This window comes from Gopherus evgoodei, chromosome 7 (genome assembly GCF_007399415.2).
Source record: "Gopherus evgoodei ecotype Sinaloan lineage chromosome 7, rGopEvg1_v1.p, whole genome shotgun sequence".
Classification (NCBI taxonomy): Eukaryota; Metazoa; Chordata; order Testudines; family Testudinidae; genus Gopherus; species Gopherus evgoodei.
The window spans coordinates 48,917,445-48,941,946 of NC_044328.1; the positions used below are offsets into that span (position 1 = coordinate 48,917,445).

Consider the following 24,502-nt stretch of genomic DNA (forward strand, 5'->3'; position numbering starts at 1 on the left):
AGATGCAGAAAGGAAGCCAAGGCTGAGAGATGTGTGGTGAGACTTGCCTGATGTATGATGATGCAGAAACCTCAGGTCAGTAGCGAGGGTGGTCACTGTGCATCAGTCTTTGTGCCTATACTTCTCTGGTTTGCCAACAGAAGTTCAAATTACAATAGAAACCTACCCACTGAAGATCATAAAATACTTAGTACCAAGTCTTTGAACTCTAGGAATCTAGGACCACTTCGAGATAGTTTGGTCTTTATATAGTCTGCCAAGCAATGTACTTTGAGCTTCAGGTACCATGTCCAAGGTGTTTAAGATGTTCCAGCCAAAGACCTTCCCAGAATTAGACACTGTTAAAGTTTCACACTGGTTTGTCCAAGATGTGCATATTATGTACAGTATGGATACATGGAGTCAGTTATCTCAAAGAATCACAATTTATGTGGTGCTTAAACATATCTTTTTAAAAATGATGCAAATATACATTTTCTAATATTGCAAAGATGATTAGTCTGTTACTGGAAAAGTATACATTTTATACAGGTTGCTCATTTCTTTTATAACTGTAGTGTTTAGAACAGCCCTAACTGTTTTGTAATGACACTTGTTCTGAGCTGATCTCACACACTGAAGATTTTTGATCTTGGTAATTATACTTTTCTATCAGTGTGCATAGTACACAGTTGAGAACTGCAGCATTTTTAATATATATATATATATATATTTTTATAGAATCATAGACACCATGTCTGGTTGCAAATGTAACAACAATTTATTTCTTATAAGTTCAAGGACTAAACAGTACCTATAGGCATCATGGTACCATGTAGATTCAGGAATGACCTAAGGGCTCCCACAGCCTACGTCGGTGCAAAGCAGGCATGCAACAGAACACTGAATTTCCTCTGTTGGTAATTTAGGTTTGGAGGTAATTGTTTCAGGATGAAGCCATCAAAGTTGATTTAAGAAATATTCTATTTTACCTGTGACATTCAGAAAACTTTCTACTGCTTCTGCCCTCATCCATTTGTCTCCCCATATAAGTAATTAAAATTTCTGGATGAAATCTAATGGTGATGCAAGTTGTTTGTGTTCGTTACTGTTTTTTGTACACCATGATTTCTGCATGGCAAGCTTCTGGAAACATTGCTATGTAATCTGACAATAGTGAAATTAAACTACCGTAGAGGCTTTTTACACAGAGTAGCTCTGCTTGCTTAAGGAAAAGTTAGAACTGGATCCATATTACATCCAGAGTGGCAGTTAGGATGTCTGTGTCACCACCTCCAGAATCTAAGGCTTGTCTGCACAGGGAAAATAATCAGAATAGTGTCCTGAATAGCTCCCTGTGCTGAAACTCTCAGTCCAGAATAACTCTGCCCACAAAGGGAAATGTTCAGGAATAGCTGCTATGCTTTAAATTCACACCATCACTTAATTCAAAATAATTTTCAAGTGTAGACAAGCCTTTGTTTTCTTGTTTAATGAGTAGGTTAAGTTCAGGCTCTCTTTGATTTTCCATAGGGGATTGATGTTAACGACCCATGTAAACTTTTCATGATGAAAGAAGTTAAATTTTCTTTTTTCTCCTGAATTTGAAGTGCTTCACACAAATGGATACCCCTGTATTTACTTTCCTCATCCAGAACACAAGAGTCTGACAGTGAAGGTCAGTTTTATTAATGTTCACATCCCAATGTTCACAGCAATTCGTGAATTAAGAGAATGAATCCAGGAGGCCAGCCTAAAGTAGGAGGAAGATTGACTGTGAGATACATAAGATTCTTCAAAGGATGTTCCTGTGGGTGCTTCACTTCAGGTGTTGGCACGTTCTTGCACCTTTGATTGGAGAATTTCAACAGCAGTGCCTGTCTGGGTCATGCATGCATGGTCCCTGTCTCGCAGCACCGTTGGTGCCTCATCTAGTGCTCACCAACCTGCTGCCCTCAGTTCCTTCTCAGCCATCCTTGGTCGGAGACAGAGCTCCCAGTAGTGTCAAGAAGTTAGCTCACTTAGTGTGAAAATACTACTTAGCATAGTTTAGTTTAGCAGTACTGTTACTTTCCCTGTTTTATTTCCTAGTTTAAAAAAAAACAAAAAACCTTTTCATAGCCTAGTTAAGTTCATCCGTGAGGTGAACTATCATATTTTCAGCTATGCCTTGTTCATCAGCACTGCCTCTCATGTTCAGATGCCATGCTGGTGTTGGACAGACACTCAGTGTGTCTGCTGCTTGGCTGAGTCACACATCCCTCAGAAATGTGCTCACTGCAGCAGTGTAAAGCCTCGAGCATGGAGGAACAGGGATCTGTGCCTCAAGCTCATCCTAATGTAGAAGTCTGTGCACCCAGCTTCAGACCTCGGCCAGCAGACACTCTCTGGACACAGATCTCCAGAGACCTCACGCTCTTCTCAGAGAAAGGCTCTTTCCTCAAAAAAATCTATGAGGAAATGAGCAGTGACTTCTCCTGAGAGAGAACGGACCAAAAAGAAGTGCTCTCCATCTCAGTCTCTCTTGGTACCGACCACACCGTGGCTGAGTACCTAAAAGGCACCAGGATCTTCTGACACCACCCACACTTTGGCCTCTGCCAATCCCCAGTGCTCTGGTGTGGAGTCGAGAAGCAAAAGTAAGTCTTCTTCTCCACTGTGGCACTGTTGACACCACTGAAGAAAACAGCACCAAGACCTCTGACAGCTTCATTGGCGCTGACAGCCACATTGACAACGATGCCATCTGCTCCAAAAACTCTCTCACCAAGACCACCAGCACTGTCTACTGCAATACCAAACCCCTTGGCACTGGCCAGCACCATGCCACTTCCTTCATCAGAAGGACATATTAGTATCCTCGACACTGGACTCGCCACTTTTGGGCACAGATGGCTCCCCGGTGCACTTGGTACTGGAACACCCTGTCTCACTAATAACTCTTCCATTTTCCAGCAAGGAGATAGAGGATGACCAGACCCAACAACTGGATCTCTACAATAGGTAAGACATCCAGCTGTGGTATGAGCACCCTTGCATGGTTCCACCCATGCCCTTACTCACACAATGGGACCCCTGGGCCTCCTACAGAAATCACTACAATAGCCCCCCCACCCCCGCCAGTCCTTGTAGGGAGGAGATCAGATTGCCTCCCACCATCCTGGGTGCCTGTAACAGAGCCCAGTGAGGAAGCTGCCGAGGAACAAGAGCATAGAGCAAGACACCATGCCAAATATTAAAAACTCCTTCTCTTCCCCAGATGAGGCCATAATGCAGACCCCAGGCACCATACCACCTACCTTCAAGAGGGATGACAAAAATACTCATGGGGGAATTTTGCACCACTCCATGTGTGCAAAATTCATGTCCCCCACAGATTTCTTTGCTTCCCTGCAGAAGAATGACTTTCTGAAGGGGAAGCAAAGGGAAGCCGCAAGAGCGGTCACTCACCCTTCCCCAGCAACGCGGGTGCATTGTTTTGGGCACCTGGAGCGGCTGACGGAGCGAGAAATCACTGCAGCGGGTGGGGGGGGAAAGGCGTGGTTGGGGATGCCCCAGCCACTGGCTCTGTCAAGGTTCCTTCCCCACTCTGAACTTTAGGGTACAGATGTGGGGACCTGCATGGACACTTCTAAACTTAATTACTAGCTTAGATCTGGTATCGCTGGCACCATGCAGAATTATCAGTGTCTGGATCACTCTCTTCCCCCCAAAACCTTCCCCTCCCTGGGTAGCCTTGAGAGACTCCTTCACCAATTCCCTGGTGAGTCCAGATCCAATCCCTTGGATCTTAAAACAAGGAGAAATTAACCATCTCCCCTCCTTTCTCCCACCAATCCCTGGTGAGTCCAGATCCAATCCCCTTGGATCTAAAAACAAGGAAAAATCAATCAGGTATTAAGAAAATAGGCTTTTAATTAAAGAAAAGAGAGGTAAAAGAGAACCCTCTGGGAGAGATTAGCATACCAGCTACTCTCACAGACAACAGATTCAAAACACAGAGGATGTTCCCCTGGGCACAAATTTAGTTACACAAAAAAATACCCAATTTGATTCTGCCTCTAATTGCATAAGACAGGTTACAAAGAAAAAACATAAACCTATTTATTCCTTTATAAAACTTACTACTCTGATAAGAAGCTGGTTCCTTGATCTTTTTCACTCCGGCTGAAATTGAAACTCTAAACAAAGGAAAAACTTCCCTCCTTCCTTTTGAAACATCTTGTTCCCCCATTGGTCCCTCTGGTCAGGTGTTAGCTAGGCTAGGTGAACTTTTTAACCCTTTACAGGTAAAAGAGGCATTAACCCTTAACCATGTGTTTATGACAGGCTCCTACTCTGCACTGGGCTCAGCTGCTAGTCTCGGCTGGACTGGAGCGCATGGGACTTGCTCTTTCCCTGAAAGGAGCAGCCTGGGCCAGGTCAGACCCACCCCTAGAAACCTCCCCTGGCTGCAGGAAGCTCCACACACACACCTGCCCCCATCACTCCTTAGCCACAGGGGTAGGGGATCACTGTATGGGGAGCTGCTCTGCCGTCTGCACAATTCCAGTGCTTCTGGACCCCCACATACCCAGAATCCCCCACAAGCCCACCAAACCTGAACCTCCATCCCACTGAGCTTCACCTTCTGGAATTGGACCTCCCCACTGAAGCCCTACCTGGACGACTGTTTACTAAAAGGTCCCATCCGGGCAGATGCCTTTGACATTACTCACAGGACAATTGTCCTTTTCCAGAGTCGGGGTTACAGATAAACACTCAAAAATCAACTTCATTCAAAATCATTGAATAGTTGGTCTTCATCAGGGCCCATCTCAACTCCCTGGAAGCCAGAGTGTCATTACCAACCAACAGGTTTATTACGATGGCTGACCTCATCTCTTCAGTAATGAGCAGTCCACACGTCAGCTTGCATCCGCCTTCAACTCTTAGGCCACATGCTGCAACCATATTCATGGTACAACATGCGCGTTTCCACATGCACTGCCTTCAGGGCTGGCTCATTTACATGCCACACAAACACAGCCTAAACCTCATAATGCCAACCAAAATCAAAGACTCTTGATACTGGTGGACACAGCCCAGCAAGGTGGGCACAGAGGTTCCTTTCACTCATGATCCACTCTCTGACACTTACAACTGATGCTTCTTGATAGGCTGGGAGCCCATCTGCAACACCATAAAATCCAGGGCAGGTGGCCTCCCTCCAAAACACAGCTATACATAAATATACTACATCTCCATGCAGTTCACAACACGTGCCTCCATGTCTTGCCATTGATAAGGAACGAGACCCTATAAATAATGACCTACAACGTTGTATACTTTATAAAAGTCGACAGGGAGGAGACTGATCCCACTCCCTGTACACCAAAGCCATGAATCTCTGGAATTGGTGCATCCGGCACAGTATCAACATCTCAACCTCTTATCTCCAGCAGCAGACACATGAAGCAAGGAATTTTCTCAGAATCATGAATGGAAACTAAATGATGTGGTGCTGTAGAACATATTTTAGCAATGGGGCCATTCATGTATCAACCTCTTTACAACACCACAGAACCACAAGTGCCCCCAGTTCTGCTCAAGAGCAGGTCTGGGACCCCAATTGCTGGGGGATGCCTTCCTCCTCAAATGGGAAGTGTCACTTCTATACACGTTCCCACAGATACCACTATTCTTGAGGGTGATAAACAAGATACATATGGACAAAGCAAAGTCCTATTGATAGCCCTAACGTGGCCCACACAGACTTGGTACTCTTACCTGATGCAGATAGTGCTATGTGCTCCACATGCTCTCCCACTCCAACCAGACCTTCTGTCGCAGAACGATGGACTGGTTCACAACTGTACATGGAGAGACTTCACCTGAAATCGTGGCTCCTATATGGTTCCATCGCAATGAACTAGCCTGTTTGGAACAGGTTAAACACATGCTACTAAACAGTAGGACTCACCTTCAAAAATGAAACAGATATATGGTGCCAAGCCAAGCAAATCACTTCAGTTTTCGCACCTTTACCATTGATACCGGACTACATGTTGGAGCTGAAAAATTCGGGACTATACACTAGTTCAATCAAGGTCGATCTTGCGACTGTTAACACCTTCCATCACAAGATTGATGGGATGTCACTGTTTAAGCACCTGATTACCAAACACTTCCCTACGGTCATTCAGAACGTTTACCCTGAAGTACGCATTCCCACAGCATCATGAGACTTGAACCTGGTATTATGCTGCCTCATTGGGGCCCATTCAAACCCTTAATGACATACTGTCCGATACATCTATCAATTAAGGTAGCATTTTTAGTAAAAACTAAAAAAAAAATTAATCAGAATTTTTAAATTAATCATGATTAATCAGTTTTAATCATACTGTTAAACCGTCGAATACCAATTGAAATTTATTAAATATTTTTGGATGTTTTTCTACATTTTTAAATATATTGATTTCAGTTATAACACAGAATACAAAGTGTACAGTGCTCACTTTATATTGTTTTTATTACAAATATTTGCACTGTAAATGATAAAAAGAAATTTTTCAAGTCACCTCATACAAGTACAGTACTGTAGTGTGATCTCTTTACTATGAAAGTGCAATTTACAAATGTAGATTTTTTTTGTTACATAACTGAACTCAAAAACAAAACAATGTAAAACTTTAGACCAGGATTTCTCAAACAGAGGTTGCTGCTTGTGTAGGGAAAGCCCCTGGCGGGCTGGGCCTGACCCACCAGGGGCTTTCTGTACACAAGCAGCAACCCCTGTTTGAGAAACCCTGCTTTAGAGGCTACAAGTCCACTCAGTCCTACTTCTTGTTAAGCCAGTCACTAAGAGAGAAAAGTCTGTTTACATTTACAGGAGATAATGCTGCCAGCTTCTTATTTACAGTGTCACCTGAAAGTGAGAACAGGCGTTTGCATGGCACTTTTGTAGCCGGCATTGCAAGGTATTTACATGCCAGATATGCCAAACGTTCATATGCCCCTTCGTGCTTTGGTCACCATTCCATAGGACATGCTTCCGTGCTGATGATGCTCGTTAAAAAATTAATGCGTTAATTACTCAGTGACTGAACTCCTTGGGGGAGAATTGTATGTCCCCTGCTCTGTTTTACCCACATTCTGCCATATATTCCATGTTATAGCAGTCTGGGATGATGACCCAGCATATATTGTTCATTTTAAGAACACTTTTTCATTGCAGATTTTGACAAAACGCAAAGAAGGTACCTATGTGAGATTTCTAAAGATAGCTACAGCACTCAACCCAAGGTTTATAGGGGCAGCAGGTTTGTATAATTTTTGGTGGTGCCCAGAATGGGTCCAAATCCTGCCCCTTCACTCCCACACACACACCTGCCTAAGGCTCTGGGAGGGCGTTCGGGAGCAGGAGAGGGTTTGGGGTTCAGGCTCTGGGAGGGAGTTTGGGTGCAGGAGGGGTGAGTGGTTTGGCTCTGGAGGGAGTTTGGGTGCGGGCTCTGGGTTGGGGCAGGGGGTTAGGATGTGGGAGGGGGTGAAGGGTGTGGCACTTACCTCGGTCGGCTCCCGAAAGCAACCCGCACACCCCTCTGGCAGTTCCAATGGCATAGTCAGCGCTAAGGGCAGGGACAGCATGTGGAGAGACACCCCTCCAGGGGCCACAGGGACGTACTGGTCGCTTCCAGGAGTGGCGCACTGTGCAGAGTGAGAGCAGGCAGGAAGCCACTTTAGCCCCGCTGCACTGGCGGTGGGGACCCCTGAGCCCTTTCAAATCTGGAGGCAGCAGGCGGGTCTGGGAGATACTTCAGGGGAAGCGCACAAGGGCAGCAGGCGAAGCCAAGAGAGAGACCTGGCCCTGAACATTGTTGGAGCCGGGCCCCCATGCTCCGAATATTCCTGGAGCACAAGCATCATGGGCCCATACAACTCACCACCTCTGAAGGTTTAAGAATCTGAAGTGCTTTCCAAAATCTGAGACACACAAAGCGTGGAGCATGCTTTCAAAAGTCTTAAAAGAGCAACACTCCAATGCGGGAACTACAGAACCTGAATCACTAAAAAAGAAAATCAACCTTCTGCAGGTGGCATCTGACTCAGATGATGAAAATGAACATGTGTCAGTCCGCAGTGCTTTGGATTGCTATTGAGCAGAAACCATCATCAGCATGGATGCATGTTCTCTGGAATGGTGATTGAAGCATTAAGGGACATTAATCTTCAGTGAATCTGGCACTAGGGTGACCAGATGTCCCGATTTTATAGGGACAGTCCCGATTTTGGGGTCTTGTTCTTATATAGGTACCTATTACCCTCCACCCACATCCCCATTTTTCCCATTTGCTGTCTTGTGACGCTGGCTACAACAATACCATGCGAACACCTGTTCTCACTTTCAGGGGGGTTAACGTTAGGGAGGGAGAGGAATTATTTAAGTTTAGTACTAATGTAGGCACGAGGACGAATGGGTATAAACTGGATATTAGGAAGTTTAGACTTGAAATTAGACGAAGGTTTCTAACCATTAGGGGAGTGAAGTTCTGGAACAGCCTTCCGAGGGAAGTAGTCGGGGCAAAAGACTTTCCTGGCTTTAAGACAAAGCTTGATAAGTATATGGAGGGGATGTTATGATAGGATTGTTAATTTGGGCAATTGATCTTGGATTACCACCAGATAGGTCTGCTCAATGATCTGCGGGGAGATGTTGGATGGCATGGGAACTGAGTTACTGCAGAGAATTCCTTCTTGGGTGCTGGCTGGTGAGTCTTGCCAACATGCTCAGGGTTTAGCTGATCGCCATATTTGGGGTCGGGAAGGAATTTTCCTCCAGGGCGGATTGGCAGGGGCCCTGGAGGTTTTTCGCCTTCCCCTGCAGCGTGGGGCACGGGTCGCTTGCTGGTGGTTTCTCTGCAGCTTGAGGTCTTCAAACCAGTTTTGAAGATTTCAATAACTCGATCCTGGGATAGGGGTTGTTATAAAATTGGATGGGTGGGGTTCTGTGGCCTGCCTTGTGCAGGAGGTCAGACTAGATGATCAGATTGGTCCCTTCTGACCTATGAGTCTATGAGGTGACATTGTAAACAAGAAATGGGCAGTGTTATCTCCTTCAAATGTAAACAATCTTGTTTGAGCGATTGGCTGAACAAGAAGTAGGGCTGAGTGGACTTGTAGGCTCTGAAGTTTTATATTTTCTTTTTGAATGCAGTATTTTTGTACATAATTCTACGTTTGTAAGTTCAGCTTTCATGATAAAGAGATTGCACTACAATACTTGAATTGAAAAATACTATTCCTTTCAGTTTTTTAAAGTATGAATATTTATAATCAAAAATAAATATAAAGTGAGCACGGTACACTTTGTATTCTGTGTTGTAATTGAAATCAATATATTTGAAAATGTAGAAAACATCCAAAAATATTTAAATAAATGGTATTCTATTATTGTTTAAAAGTGTGATTAACTGCGACTGATTTTTTTAATTACTTGATAGCCCTAATTTTTAGTAGCTATTACAGCGGCCCACCATGTGGGTAAGCTAGGGGCTCTCATGGCTCACCCACCTTATACCATCTTTTTCAAGGACAAGGTTATCCTAAGACCACATCTGAGATTTATACCTAAAATTTCTTCATCCGTCCACATAAATCAACCAATCCATCTTCCCGTATTCTTTCCCAAACCTCACAAGAGCTCACAGCACTTAGTACTATGTACCCTGGATATCAGATGCACACTAGCATTCTACTTCGATAGAACTAAGCCTTTCAGAAAATCCCCAGGACTTTTCGTCTCCGCTACCAAAAGTTCTAAAAGAGCAGTGATCTCCACACAGACCCTCAACATGGATCTCAGGGTGTATTCACCTCTGCTACCAACGAAAGAACCTACAATCTCCATCCGGGATCAGAACTCACCCTCCTAGATCCATTGCTACCTCAGTAGCCTTTCTAAACAATGTATCACCCATAGACTTATGTACAGCTGGTACCTGGGTCTCTGAACATATGTTCACAAAACACTGTGCAATCACCAGAGCTCAAGATCGGATGCACTGATGGCTCATAGTGCTATCTTCACTCATTCTTGCAACTCCGAAGCCCCTTCCATCCAACATGGGGCACTGCTCTACCGTCACCTGAAGTGGAGCACCCACAGGGACATCCCTCAAAGAAGAAAAGGTTACTCACCCTGTGCAGTAACTGAGGTTCTTCAAGATGTGTGTGTCGCTGTGGGTGCTCTACTACCCACCCTCCTCCATTCTGCTTCGGAGTTCAATTTCCAGACTCTTCAGCAGAGAAAGAACTGAGGAGATCAGGCCACATGCTTGTGCTAGATGAGGGCACCTAAGGCATGTTGAAACGGGCACTGCACATCACGACCCAGATAAGCACTGCTACTGAAATTCTCCAATCAAATGCACGGTGAGTAACCTTCTCGAATATCGACTAGGCCACTTTAGCATGTACAGTTAGGACATTCATGAGGAATTCATGACTACTTTGACACACAATTTTTGAGGAGTGCCCCAAAAGTAAATAGGAATGGGCCTGTTACACCATAATTCTTTGATTTATACTTACCAGTTTAACTAGAAGTCTTCCAGTACAGGTCAGTTTGGAGTTCAGTATTTGAATATCTATGAAACAGCTGTGCATACATAGATAATTTAGAAGTACAATATACTGGCAGGATACAGGAATGCAGGTGCCTTACAGCACAGATCATAAAATATATAGAATAGTTTTTTGCCACTAGTCCATTTGTTTAAATCTGACTTAAGTTAGTACCTCGATATAACGCCACCCAATAGAACACAAATTTGGATATAATGCAGTAAAGCAGTGCTCCGGGGGGAGGCGAGGCTGCGCACTCTGGCGGATCAAAGCAAGTTCGATATAACACAGTTTCACCTATAACGCAGTAAGATTTTTTGGCTCCCAAGGACAGCGTTATATCGAGGTAGAGGTGTATTGACAAAAAGTTATCACCATCTGATAGCTGATCAGGTAGTTTCTGCATCACTATTTGCACTACTGGGCAGCCTCAGGAGAGAGGCTGAAGTTTAAATGGGCAGGAACTACCTTAAAAATGGTGCCTCCAAGTCTAGCTTAAGATGTTTTGTCAGGACATTATGGGGAAGTTGCTTCTATGCAATACCTGTTCCGTTGATTGTGTTCAGTGCCATAAGTCTAGCAGCTTTCACGAGCACTAAACTAACTTTTAAACAAAGCAAAATATATTGACAGGACATGTCACAGACTGCAATTGAAGTTCTCTCTTTTGGCTGGGGTTGTCTGAGTAACTGACTTTAGCTGAAATCAATTAAATTTGGTCAATTAACTCTGTATATTAGCTTTCAAGGAGTGATACAGGCTAGAAACGTAGGGCTACACAAACAATTAGTTCCTAGCAAGCTGGGGTGTGACTCTACCTCTCATGGGTTGGTTGTGGATGCTGCTGACTCACATTAACTGTTCGTTAATGTGTTTTGATTTAGTCGTCTTTGAAATGGAGCTAGATAAAAGTGCATTCAGCCGGGTCCATTCAGTCCATGCCTGGCTAGATTCACACCCCCATTTGCTGCAAACTAGTTGTCTCCTCTTGCATCCCATTGTTTTACTATATATTGTGACTACCAGCACCTTATCTCACAGAGTATATGCTCTTAGGGGGAGAGGGGTCAGGTGGTAAGAGGGACATGACTTAAGAGCTTAGTTCTCATCTCCTCTATTTGATACCAAACAATTGTCCAATTTTATTTCCAAACATCAGCACTAAAGTTCTTCCTTTGTAGATGCATGCCTTAATGCTCAGTTCCTGTTGATTTATCCTTCTCAAGCATATGACCAAGATGTTAATCTACACATAAAAAAATACATAGATATGTAAAACTGAATAAATGAATTTAGAACCAGAATATGCCAAAGGAAAATGCTGAGGTATTGACAATTTTAAGACAAAACCTTATCTTGAAGATACCCAGAACCAATGGAGTGGAAAACCACTTCAGTTTTAAATGAGATGATGATGAGTAAAGGTGTGGGATAAGCAGGGCCGTCCCTAGAGGGGTGCAGGGCCTGGGGCAGAAGTGACGGATTCGTCTCTTCCGGGATCGACCGCACCGGCCAGTTGCACCAGCCCGTGGGGCCCCCCAAAGCATGGGCCCCAGAGCGTTCGCCCCGATTCATCCTACCCAAGGGGACCCCTCTGGGGATAAGTTATGGTTTACATCCTTCCTATTGAATAATAAGTCAATTGGATAGGGATCCTTTTAGGAACACTGCATTTACACCAAAAACTATATGGTGTTGTAAAATCTCACTGACTAGGGGATTGATTTGTCTAGTACAGTATCTGTGCAATGTGGTATCTGTGTAAAATAATTATAATCAATTTAGTTTTAAAAATACTTAGTGTATTTATTTTTGAGTTATTTACAACTTGTGTAAAAGCATAAGATGCTGTATTTTGCAAACTATTACGTAAATTGCCTTTATAATGCACTTGTGCCTGTCAATAAATTCTGCCCATAACAATGACATTGTTTCCACAGTAACTAATGTATTTCAAATGGGGAAGAAAGAGAGACTAAAAGGCCAAAAATGAATAAACCAGAAAATATGGCAGAAACAAAATCCATGATAGGGTGGAGTGCAATAATGCTTTTATTGCCATGAGCTTGGGAAGGCTGTGTTACTCACAAATATCATACACAATGTGTATTTTTAGACACAGAAGTTATTAAACTAAAAGTTGCTAGGTAACAAGCATTTAGACAGAGTCTCAGGGCCGGCGATTCCATTTAGACGTAGGGCGCCAGGATTTAGGGGGGCGGCATTTTTCTGCCCTCGGGGGCAATTCAGCGGCAAGGAGTCCTTCTGTGCTCAGGGTCTTCAGCAGCATTTCTGCAGCGGGTCCTTCACTCGCTCCGGGACCTGCCACCGAAGTACCCCGAAGACTGGGAGTGTGGAAGGACCCCCCGCCGCAGAATTGCCACCAACGACCGGGAGCGTGGAAGGACCCCCACCTAGGGCACCAAAAACCCTAGCGCCACTTCTGCAGAGTGAGCAAGAACATAAAGGCCCAAGTTCTGCACTGTTAATACCTAAAGTTAACACACCACGCTTACTTTATTCAGTTTCTCTAAACTTACTGACCTACATCTTCTCATAGTTACAAACTAAACACATTAACCAAACAAATATGACACTGAAGCAGAAAAACAGGCCACAGTGAAGGTTATCAGTATGCACAACGTGAAATTTTCACATACCTAGATATTGGACATTTTAAAAATTACTGTTCCTAATCACTTCCATATTTTTCTTATGCTTAAAATGTTAATGTTCTTGCTATGTACCATGTGTTAACTTGAGGTAAAATTCAGGTGAAGAGAAGCCAGTTTGTAATTTTCATGAGTTGGGCTTTAATTAGACTTGCGAACTCATGCAGGCTGCTGGACTCCTTCAAGTAACTGGCTACCTATGCAACTTCAGCTTCTCAAGGCTATAAACATCCCCTTTAGCTCTCCACTAGGCCCAGCGAGGAGCCTTACTGCAGCTGCCAGCTCAGCTTCCTGTAACTGGGATGACTTCAGAGTAATCCAACTGCGTCTTCATTGTAGCTGAGCATTACTGGGACAGTGTGCTTTAAAGCGGCATTTGACTACAGAAAGGTGAATTTAGGATCCTGAATTCAACTCCTGTGCTTAGTCTACACTAGGGGCTTACACTAAGCCAGTTAGTATAAACCCCTAGTATAGATGTTGTGTACAGTTATTAAAACCCCCAGCATAAATGAGGCTTTAGTTCAATTCCTTGACCTCAGAGGGAAATTTTATCCAGGGCCTGCGGGAGGCAGCATAGGGAGGACAGAATGATGGGCACTAGTTTTAAACTATCTTATCTTCCCTGCCCTTTTTCCTGGTGAAGAGACAGCCTCTATATTTTCGGTTTTTCAAGAATTAGCATCATCTCCCACCAAACCTAATCCAATTGTTAGGGTTTTGTAATCCCAACCTTTGCAACACAAAATGGATAAAAAGGGAATAACAATCTTTAGTGATTTGTTTTTTCTGGTCTCGCAATTGCCTAATAGATTATCAGAAATATTACCAGATCAGCGGAGAGCATAAATAGGCATGAGCTGTAACAGTGAACCTTGCCAGCTTTTAGGTATGTAACATGAGTTGTTCTTTTTCTTATCGTAGCACTTCCCAACCCCAGTCCTGGACCAGGGCCCCATTGTGGTAGGTGCTGTACAACACAAAACAAAAAGAGTCCCCTCCCAATATCCGCCCTTCCTTTCTTCCCTGTCACGGGCCTTGAAAATTCTCACCTACATGCTCTTTCTGGCCCCTCAACCCTATCGCTTCCTGTGAAATTTCCTTGCCCCCACTCCTTTCCCCCGCAATATTCTTGTCCCTCTCCTCTGTCTCCTTTCTTACATACAGACATGCCATTAAACTCTCAAACCCACCCTTGGACCCCCTGCCCCCTTGTCTTTCCAATTCCCCCTGCCCCTTCACTACCATACTCACTGAATGAGCTGTTTGTGCTCCTGTATCAGCTTCCTTGCCTTAAACTCTCTTTTTTACCAGTTAGAGGAATTGCAGCAACTAATCTGGGGATGTGGGGGAATCCCCATGAGTTGAAGTTTTAACATCACGATTGGTTGTTTTTCTAAATTATGTTTTAGCTCAACCAGAAGTTATGGGATTGATGCAGGAATCACGGGGTACAATTCTATGACGTTACGCAAGACATCAGACTAGATGACCATAATGGTCTCTTCTGACTTTAAAATGTATGAATGTTGGACCACTCCAGTCCAGCCTCTGCCTTTTCTACTCCATAGAAAATGCTCACCGGTGTCCCCAAATAAACGTCTTGACTGTCTGAAGGCCTATACTCCATTCTTATTCTCTTTGACATTTCCAGTGCTTCTGATACCCTTGATCCTCCCTCCTCCTTGACATTGTCTTCCCTTAGCCTCCCTAACTCTGTCCTCTCGTGGTTCTCTTCTTATTCCATTAGCCATTCTGTCAATCCCTCTTAGCAGGTTTCCACTTCCCCCTCTAACTGCACTCTCCTCAGGTCTCTATTCTTGGACTCCTGCCTTTCTCCCTGGACACCTTATTTATATGTGATGTCACTTGCATGAATTCAACTGCCCTCCCGGACTAACTCCTTTTGTAAATTCTATTTCACTCAGACCCTGGCTCCGTGCTTCAGTATTGCATCTCTCTCAAGCAGTTCATCTGGGAAACTCACCATCATCTCAAACTCTTTGTAGCCAAAACAAACCCGTCTTTCCTACCAAATCCTGTGCCCTAACCCCATTCTGCTTTACAATTAGCAAAGCCACCATCATCTCTGTCCCTCAGGCTCATAGCCTGGGCTTTCAGTCTTTCTTCCGCATACTCGTTGTCACTATGTCTTGTCTCCTCTTCCTAGATAACACTTCAAAAATCCCTTACTTTTTTTCATGACTGATAGCATCTGCCCCTATCCGTACTGAATGGGCTGGGCCTTCCTGAATAAATTCCAGGGACCCTGGGACCAAGTCTGCTCTTGCTTGCCCCTGAGAAGTTCTGCCTCAGGTAGAACAAGGTCAGCAGCTCAGTGCTTTCCTGCCTTTTTTATTTACTATTTTTTGGTCTTTGTGCTCTTGTTATACTCACCCTTGCAGAGCATTGCGTCCTCTGGGGCAGCACCCACTTCTAGGCCCCTCACAGCCTAGGAAACTCTGCCCAAATGTCTAATGATGCTCAGCTTGTGAGGTGGCTTTAAATTCCTAGTTAGACACTAATCTCTGCATTTTTTCACTTGTTCTATTAGTTTTCTAAAAGGAAGTTACAATTTATGTAGAACCAATGGAAAAGTTGTCCTCTCTTTTATAGCATATTGAAGATTGTTGCTTTTCCAGACGTGGTATGTGAGAACACTTGCATTTTAAACTCAACACTTCCCTAAAGCTGAAGCATCAGACAGGAAATTTTTGCTTTGTGATAGTTCCATGTGAATTTCCCAGGAATTTTCCAACTAGGTAAGCACAGTATGTGCCTTCCCGCCTCCTGGAATCAAGTGTACGGTAGCCAGTCTTGGCTGTGCCCCTTCCCATCCTGGGCCAATGCAGTTTTATGGTAGCTATGTGTATGTGTTTTCCTTTGAGCTGATGGCTAGATTTGGGTGGACCTGAGATGGGAAATACTATTGTTTTATAGCTCTGTGGACCTGATACTGTTTAATCTCAGTAATATTGTGCTGCCTGTAGCAAACTGGTTTGAGGGACAGTAGTTCAAACGATTCCAAAACAGGCACTAGGCAAATTTACAGCATTTTTAAGAGGGTGAGGGGAAGCCAAAGACTCCTAGTCTCTAAAAAGTGATGAACTCCTACAACCTATGGGGTTTTTATAAGAGAGGCTGTAGCAGAGTCTCAGGTATATAGCTTTAGGTTATCACACTGCTGCCACTAATAATTTCTGATCACTTTCAAACAGTACATTCAAGTGAGATGCTCACCAGACCAGTCATAATCTGTCTCCGGAGCCAAATTGTATCTGATTTCCTTGTAGGAAAGGGTTACTTCTGAACTGAAAAGTAAGATGTCCGAAGCCCACAAAACCAACTATGAAGAACTTACAGTAATCATAGAACACAGAATATCAGGGTTGGAAGGGAACTCCTTGACTAGGTTCAGTTAAATTGAGGGAGATTCTACAGCATAGACTTTGCCTCTCCCCTATTTTGAGTCCCGTTCAGTATGACATTTTAAATGCTGTTGTAAATTAACTGAGCATTTTTCTTGTCAGTGTTGTTGGCCTGCTTCCACATCATCCTTAACCACTTCTAAAAAATGTATCTATCTCTTCTATGTCAGCACCACTTTTAGAATGGGAGGATAGGCATAAAAATCATCATGAGTCTGAATATAAATGGGAATTATGGTGAATGTGCAGCTGACAGCAAATAGAGGTATCATGCCTGTATTGCTCAAAACAGCCACCAACTTTCAATATGGCACCTTGAAAGCAACTTAATGTGAATTGTAGACTGTACTAGGAGCTATTGTTAATATGAAGGCCTTAAAATCTTGCCAAGGTAACTTTCTGAAAACTAAAATCCCTTAGAAGAGGGGGCATAAGACCCTGACTCACTGAACATAAAACAAACACTTAAAACTCAGTGTTTTTGTATTTTGTTTTCTAGCTGTGACAGTAAGTAGCCATTGGTTTTATGTTTGGCAGATTTTACTTCCAAAAGATTCCATGTAACTTTCCATGAGTTTTCCCTCTACTGGGATAAGCTCACAGATTCCATAGTTCACAAATTCTTTTTGCAAAGCATATGTTGGCTGTTTTCAACAGGGATAATATTTCTAGGTTCCAAGACAACAGTGGTTTCTGTGGTAAAGCAAGCTCTCTGAATTGAACTAAACGTCTGGACATATGTTTAAATTTAGTTCTTGGTGAGACGCTTTCAAATTACACACCACAGAATTTTACAGATGTCAAGTATAATGCATCATGGACCTGATCCAAAGCCCAGGGGCATCTTTCCATTGATTTTAAAACACTTGGAATTAGGTCCTATGACAAAATCTCTTTGATCATGTCAAAACTACACCAACAGGAACACACATAAGGACTCTGATCCAAATTGTTTGTTTATATTGTGTGCAATGTTTATCCCTCTCTGCACCTTTTATTTTATGCTAGTTGATAACTTTAAGGGTTGACTATATTGACAATCATGATAGTGGGGAAACTTAAGACCTGAAGTAATGTGCTATTTTAAGGAAAAGGGGCTGTTTGTTTTAATGTAACATTGTTTTGTTCACCAGATGGCAATGTTTGCTACAGAATATACTTTCATGATGATAAAGTAGTAAACATGACTTGGGTATTGCTACGGACAGCTCAGTGGAAACTGTCACTCAATGCGTAGCAGCAGTCAAAAAGCAAATACTATGTTAAAAAAAATTATTCCATTCTATAAATTAATGAATGCCCTCCTGTGGACTACTGGGTTTGGTCCAATAACCCCATCTCAAACGGGGGAAGTAGAAGAAGAACCAGAATGAAGTCCAAAGAAGGCATAGGAAGACCACCCCTAGAAGGAGAGCATGGAAAGAGTGGGACTGTTTAGAGAAATGTCAGAAATAGCATAAGGTAAGTTCAAGTGCTCCTTTTCTCATAAGAACAGGGAAACAAACTAAAAGGCAATACATTTAAAACTGATAAAAGCAACTGTATTTTACTTAACACAACTAATTTGTAGAACTCTGCTGTATGAGAACCAGTGTTTAACAGGATTCACAAAAGAAGTAGGAGTTTGTGGAGAATGTTACACATCCACAACATGGATAAATTTTTTTAAAACATCCTCCCCTCTCCATATTATAGCCAACTTCTGACAGGTATTAGGAAAAGATTGTCATGGGCAGTTTATTCCACTATTAACTATTTGTGATTGTGGCACTTTCCCCTGAAGCATCTGCTGTGACACTTATTGTGGTGGGTTTTTTAATGGACTATCCTTATTTCAGTCAAATTAAGAGCAACAGATTACCTTACCTTGCTTCCTTCCCATCCTCCCCAAAGTATATTTAGCTTGTAACTAAGGAGAAATTGAAGAGATTAATCTTCGTACTACTGTAGCTGCCCTTGTTCAATTTGTGAGGGAAGTTGTCCTGGAGTCTGACCCAGGCTGGAGAACAATGTGAGAGGTTTCCTTTCTGCGTCACTGTTTTGCCTGCTTGAGTACTCATCCTCAATGGATAAGGCTTATGACTTGAATTATGCTTCAGTGGAGGTGGCCAGTCCAAAAATGATTTCCTGTACAGTGCCAGGAGCATGCCAGACCACAGCTGTGGCAGCTACATAAAAATAGTTGAAATGATCCCACATCTAGTACTATTTATTTGAGGGTTCAAAGTGCAATTAATTAGGACCTTAAATAACTTTAGTTTGATTTCACCACCTTTGGAAGGCATGCTAGTTTTTCAGTTTACATGTATGCAACTGCTACTGTTGGATTTTAACTAGTTATCTGAGTAGGAAGTCCAACATCCCCCTTTCTGTATATACAGACGTCAGTGAACTAGAGAATTTGTTTGTCAGTTTAGGAATACAGCAAAATTTCCTGAGTTGTGAGCAAATTCAAACCCGTTCTTTGAGCAAATCCAGTCTTTTTGTCTGCATTTCTTTAGTGCAGCCCTTGCCTCTATTCAAGGAGAGAACAGACCAGGCATTGAGGAAAGAAGAAAATTTGCACAGAAGCTGAGAATAAGAGGGACCATGGTGTTCTCTCTGCACTTCAGCAGAAAGCTGGCACGAAAGCTTTGGGGACAAGCTCATTCTGTAGAGGAGGTCTGGAAAACCACTGCACTTGTGCTTTGAGGCTTGAACTAAATGAGCCTTTTTGGAATCTGTGTCCTCTGGTTTCTGCTCATTAGGTGCATCACCTCTTAAAATTATACAGACAAAAATGTCATTTCACAGACCACCACAACCCTTGGACTCTCCCCAGGTTCTCTATATGCACCTGAAGGTGAAAGGCTGGAAGTTGTGTTCCATTTTCCCTCACCACCAGCTATTTTTAGTGTAATAAATTGTACAGTTCAATTGACTGGCACTTTAATGTTTGTGAAGACTATTTTCACCCACTGTTATGGTGTTGATTACGACTTAGTTTTTTATTTTCAAAGCCTCAGTGACTGATTTACAGATGTAAACAAATATTTCCTTTGTGCAATTAAATACTGCCCACTAGCATTACTTCCATTCATGCACCTCTGAAGAACAAGATACTTTTTCCTCAGGTTTTTTAAGCAATGTAATTTTTTTATGTAGAAACTCAGAGTTAAATTTGATGCACCTTGATTAGTTATGTAAACAAAATCTAAAAACTTCCCCACAGAACGAATAACTTGGTTCCTCCATAGAAAGTTTATATATTTCTCGATTAATCTGAGGTTAATATTGTCAGGAGACAAGAGTGTGGCACATCAATCCATCTAGAAATGGTGTAACTGATACACCTCTCCATTAACAAAATTGTGCATAATGAAATGCTTACAATCTGAATGCATGATAGAAAGCATCTTTCAAGCGGAAGTGGCAGCCATCTGGCAACCATAAGTTAAGTTCTGCATCATTTATGGCATTATAGATACCTATTACACATAGCATTACTTCAAAACCCTGAAGGATTGTGTTTGAAATGTTTTCCAAGCAGTCATTTGGTTTGAAACATCAGGAGAAAGACGCAAGAGCCTGCATTTACCAATTTATGGTACCCGTAAGCTCTATGATTAAGTGTATTTCACAGTGACAGTTGCTGTAATGCCTTTTCTCGCACAGTAGGATTTTGTTAGATGTTGGCTGCCCTTGGATCATCATTGTCCTGGTGGTTTTCCCTTTTCTCATTTGCTTAACTACATTTCATGAGAACTTCTCATGGTCTTCATTTAGCTGTTCATAAGTCCTTTCAGTATATCTTCAGAGAGCTCCAGTAGAGGGAGTTCAGGTGATGGAATGTCCAAGGGAGGAAGATTGGGTATTAGAATGTCCTTAGCCTTCCCTGCATTTGCTGCAAACTTCTGCCAAGTTGAGGCTGAAGTAGTAGCAGTTTCTGAATGTTGTTGTAGGCCCCATAACTCTGACTTCTCCACAAAATCAGCATCTACATCCAACTCCTTCTCTACTGGAGCTTTTTGGAGTCTAATCCTTTCTGCTTTTAGCTGTTTATTCTCTCTCCTTAATCTCTCATTTTCAGCTACAAGAAATTCCACATGCCGTTTCAAATCTGCAATTTTGGTTGCCTGCTCCTCTATTATTATTTTGTCATCTTTTGGGGCTTTGTTCCCAATACACACTTCCAATTGCTCCTCTCTTTTCTGAAGCAGAAATAATAGTGTATCTGGCTCCCTGTCAAAGACATCCTGAGTTTCCTGTAGATGCTTATTTGCAGAAGGACTGTATTTCTGAGTAACAGGAACCAATATGTTGTGGTCTTCAGATTCTTCAGTTGATGGTTTATAAGAGGTCTGAAGATGTGCAGCTATATCCTTGTCTGCATTCTGTTGGGCTTTTAGCCTCTCCTCTCTCTTTGCCCTTTTCCACCTCTCCTGGATAAGCAATAATTGTTTCATATGACTATCCCTTTGTAATTCCAGTGATAATTGAGCCTGTCCAAGAAAAAAAAGATTGACTGAATTAACACATAGGCCCTAATACTGCAAGCATATATTTGTGAGTAAAATTACAGACATGCTTAAGCGTTTACAGAATCAGCCCATTAGTATGTCCGAGAGGGGAAACTGTTCTCTCTAGCTTCTGCAATGCAGATTCAGGCATTTATGCCATCAAACTCACTAACTGTAGTCTGTGAAATGGAAGTGTTGTGTGACTAAATATTTGGACATCTGCAATTTCTCTTTCGATCCATATGGAGACTTCTGAAGGGAGGAGGTAAAAGTTTGGCCTGTGATCATCCATAAATGTACTTGGGATGAGATGTCATGCTTTACTTGGCCAGTAATTCAACACATGTGTTTTTTAAATAAGAAGCAAATCCTTTTGTTGTAGAATATAGCTAGACCACTGCATTAATGACACCGCCACTAAGCAGCAGAGATTTCTACTATGAGATTATATCATCATTTTCAAACTGATCCTCTATTCTGAGTCACTCCAATTGCTGGACCATTGGGGTGGGTGTTCCATTTTTCATGAAATTTTCTCAATAGTTTAGCTTTGTTGAAACAACAAGAATAATTGGGGGAGTGGGATTTTATAGTCACTGAATCAGAGAGCGAGCGAGCATGACTTTACAGCTTGGTGACTCAGGCACTCACTTGAAGATCTAAGTCCCCACTCCAATGACTGTTCCAATAAGTGGAAGGGCTTCAATGGGAGAGACAGACAGACCTGCCATGGAGGTAACCACATTCAAATTCCTGCTCCACATCAGGCAGAGGGGGAACTGAACCCAGGCTCCCTATATTCCAGGTACAATGCTCTAACCCATGGGTCAGCAACCTCTGGCATGCTGATGGGGCCAGTTTACCTACCTGCCCCATCAGCAGGTCCAGCTGATCAGGGCTCTCACTGGCCACGGTTCACCATCCCAGGCCAATAGAGGTGGCGGGAAGCCACAGCCAGCACATCCCTCACTGGGACAGTGAACTGCAGCCAGTGGGAGCTGCTGTCAGCTGACCCTGCTGATGTGGCAGGTAAACACACTGGCCCAGCCCACCAGAGTGCTTACCCTGGCAAGCTGCGTGCCAGAGGTTGCTGACCCCTGCTCTAACCACTCTATTTAAGATTAAGGAAGGCTTCCTCTTCTTCCCCCACCACATACACAAATGCCCCACAAAATCTGTTTCAGGTCCAACAAAATATTCTGTCGAACCCAAAATGGATATTCTTTAGTTTGCCTCAAAGAGAATTCTTTTCTTTTGTGGAACTGCCAGCAACTCACAATAAGGGGTTATTCCCCCAGCTCTACTCCACCCTTCTGCTAACCCCAGCTACTCGATCAGCTCTTTGGGCTTCGGACAGCCAGGCATAAATTAGAGCAGTGCAGGTCATTCAGAGGAGGCAGCATGACTATATGGTGTAAGAAGTATGACGACACAATGTAATGGGCACATGCCCAAGGGCCAGAGTTAAAGTGTGTTTGTACAATAATACCTTCAATGTTTCCCAGCCATGGAGTGCAAGCTAAATGCAATCTCACCTGCTCGGATTGTGTCAGCTTCATGGCTTCAGCAAGGTATGCTGCACAAAAAACAAATTGGTAAATGCTTAGGCCAGATTGTGAAAATTAGAACATTCTTTTCTTGCAAGCTAAAGACTAACCCATTTAAGTATTTTTAAAAGTTTTCACATCTGATCATTTTGTTCACTGAATCCACACACAAAGAGGGATTACATAGGCATACTGTTGCTGGGAATACGCATACTGCTTTTCAAATGCGTGTCTCCCCTGAAGAGCTTTAAACCTACCTAGTATTAAGGTAAATTACTTCCATATCATCATCTCTGAAGTGAAGTCTCTCTGCTCATCATGGTATAATATGCGTTACACATTCCCATGTACGGTTCTAACTGCTTCACCACTAAGGAGAGCACTATCCACGCAATTTCATTACAACTTTTTCCCTGATCAAACCTAAGGTTTGCAGGAAGTCCCCAAAGGAGGAGGAGGAGCAGCATCAGCATCTGCTCCCGTAGTATATAAGGAAATGACAAAGCTATGGGCCAGAGTCTGTCTTACATACATATAAATGAAACAAGAACACTACAGTAGAGTACCATACTTTTCTTTGACTGCACTACTGATGGAGTAGAGAAGCAAGATCCATGGCTCCAACCCTGAATAAAACTCAATGCATTTTTTAATTAAAAACACCTTTCTATTTTAAAATACTATTTAAAATTAATTTTGAGGTTTACAACCTTTAAGGCCTAAATTTACTACCATCTATTAAAATGACTTAAGTATTCAAGCAGTACATATTTGCTACTGCTGAGATTTAAAATAAAAATCCACTGAACAGCTGGAAGTCGCTTGCTAAGCACCTGCAGCCATATGTTGATGTGCAAAATCCGCTTTTGACAGCAGTAGCCTCTTCTCCAGATGCAGAGAGAATTTTTTTTTCTTTTCAGTTTCTTTTACTAGTTCAATTCAGTGATTAGTTCAAGGTTAAAGTGACTGGGGCAGGAATACAAACTTCTCAGCTCCCTCTCCCCGGAAAGTATATTAAAAACAAACCTACAGGTGGCTGCTCCAAGTGCTATCTAGTGGTCCTCCATACAACACCCAAAAACTGCACCTATCCAGCCAGTTGTACCTACTAATGCAGCCACCTCCCAGCGCAGATCTTACCTGTTAAGAGGCAGCACCTGCACATTCACAAATCAAATGTGAATCTGAACACAAATTTTTGTGAATAAGGATGGAAGACTGTCAATCATAGGGTGGGCCTGCAGAACAGAGCTCATTATCCCTGAAGGTTGAGCTTTCTTGGTAAAAATTGCTTTATCAGTAATAGATTCATTAAAAACATTAAGATTGCTAACCACCAATTGAGTGTTTAGCAAAGATTGGTGGCTAAATATTTCCCACATTAGGCTGACAACTAGCTACTCCAAGTAAGAAAGATCAAAATAGAAGTGAAATTAAAGGCTACATTTCCAAGAGGCTTCGCACAGGGCCTCCAAACCTGTGTTCACATTTTTTGGCATGTATAAAAACAGCATTTCTATGCACATATGTATATAGTTACTTACCCTGAGCAAGTTTCAAGGCTGCTTTTGAAAACTGGATCATAAATATCTTATGAAAAGGTAACACTCACCAGCTGCTTTTTTGTGACAAGAAATTGCTTCTTCGTATTTCCCTGCTGCCAACAACCGGTCTGCTTTTCTACTCTGCTGATGAGCCTTAAAAGAAAATGTTATTTTAATCAAAGCTGAAACTAGGAATGACTGAAACTGTTTTTTTATAGTAACTAGCAC

General features: G+C 42.7%; 1 protein-coding gene and 1 long non-coding RNA gene across 2 annotated transcripts in view; one reads left to right on the plus strand and one right to left on the minus strand.

The window, feature by feature from the left end:
* Positions 1–19,273, plus strand: LOC115654356. The gene is made up of 3 exons (XR_004001176.1): positions 1–1,657; positions 18,041–18,145; positions 19,191–19,273. It is a non-coding gene; the product is annotated as an uncharacterized LOC115654356 (long non-coding RNA).
* NRBF2 (nuclear receptor binding factor 2) overlaps positions 18,204–24,502 on the minus strand; it is a 14,726-nt gene continuing 8,427 nt past the window's right edge. Inside the window, exons 2-4 of the mRNA XM_030568495.1 lie at positions 24,343–24,427; positions 22,719–22,759; positions 18,204–21,165 (exon numbers count right to left, since the gene is read on the minus strand). Coding sequence (XP_030424355.1) covers positions 20,446–21,165; positions 22,719–22,759; positions 24,343–24,427 — 846 coding nt within the window. The 3' untranslated portion in view covers positions 18,204–20,445. The remainder of the gene's footprint in view (positions 21,166–22,718; positions 22,760–24,342; positions 24,428–24,502) is intronic.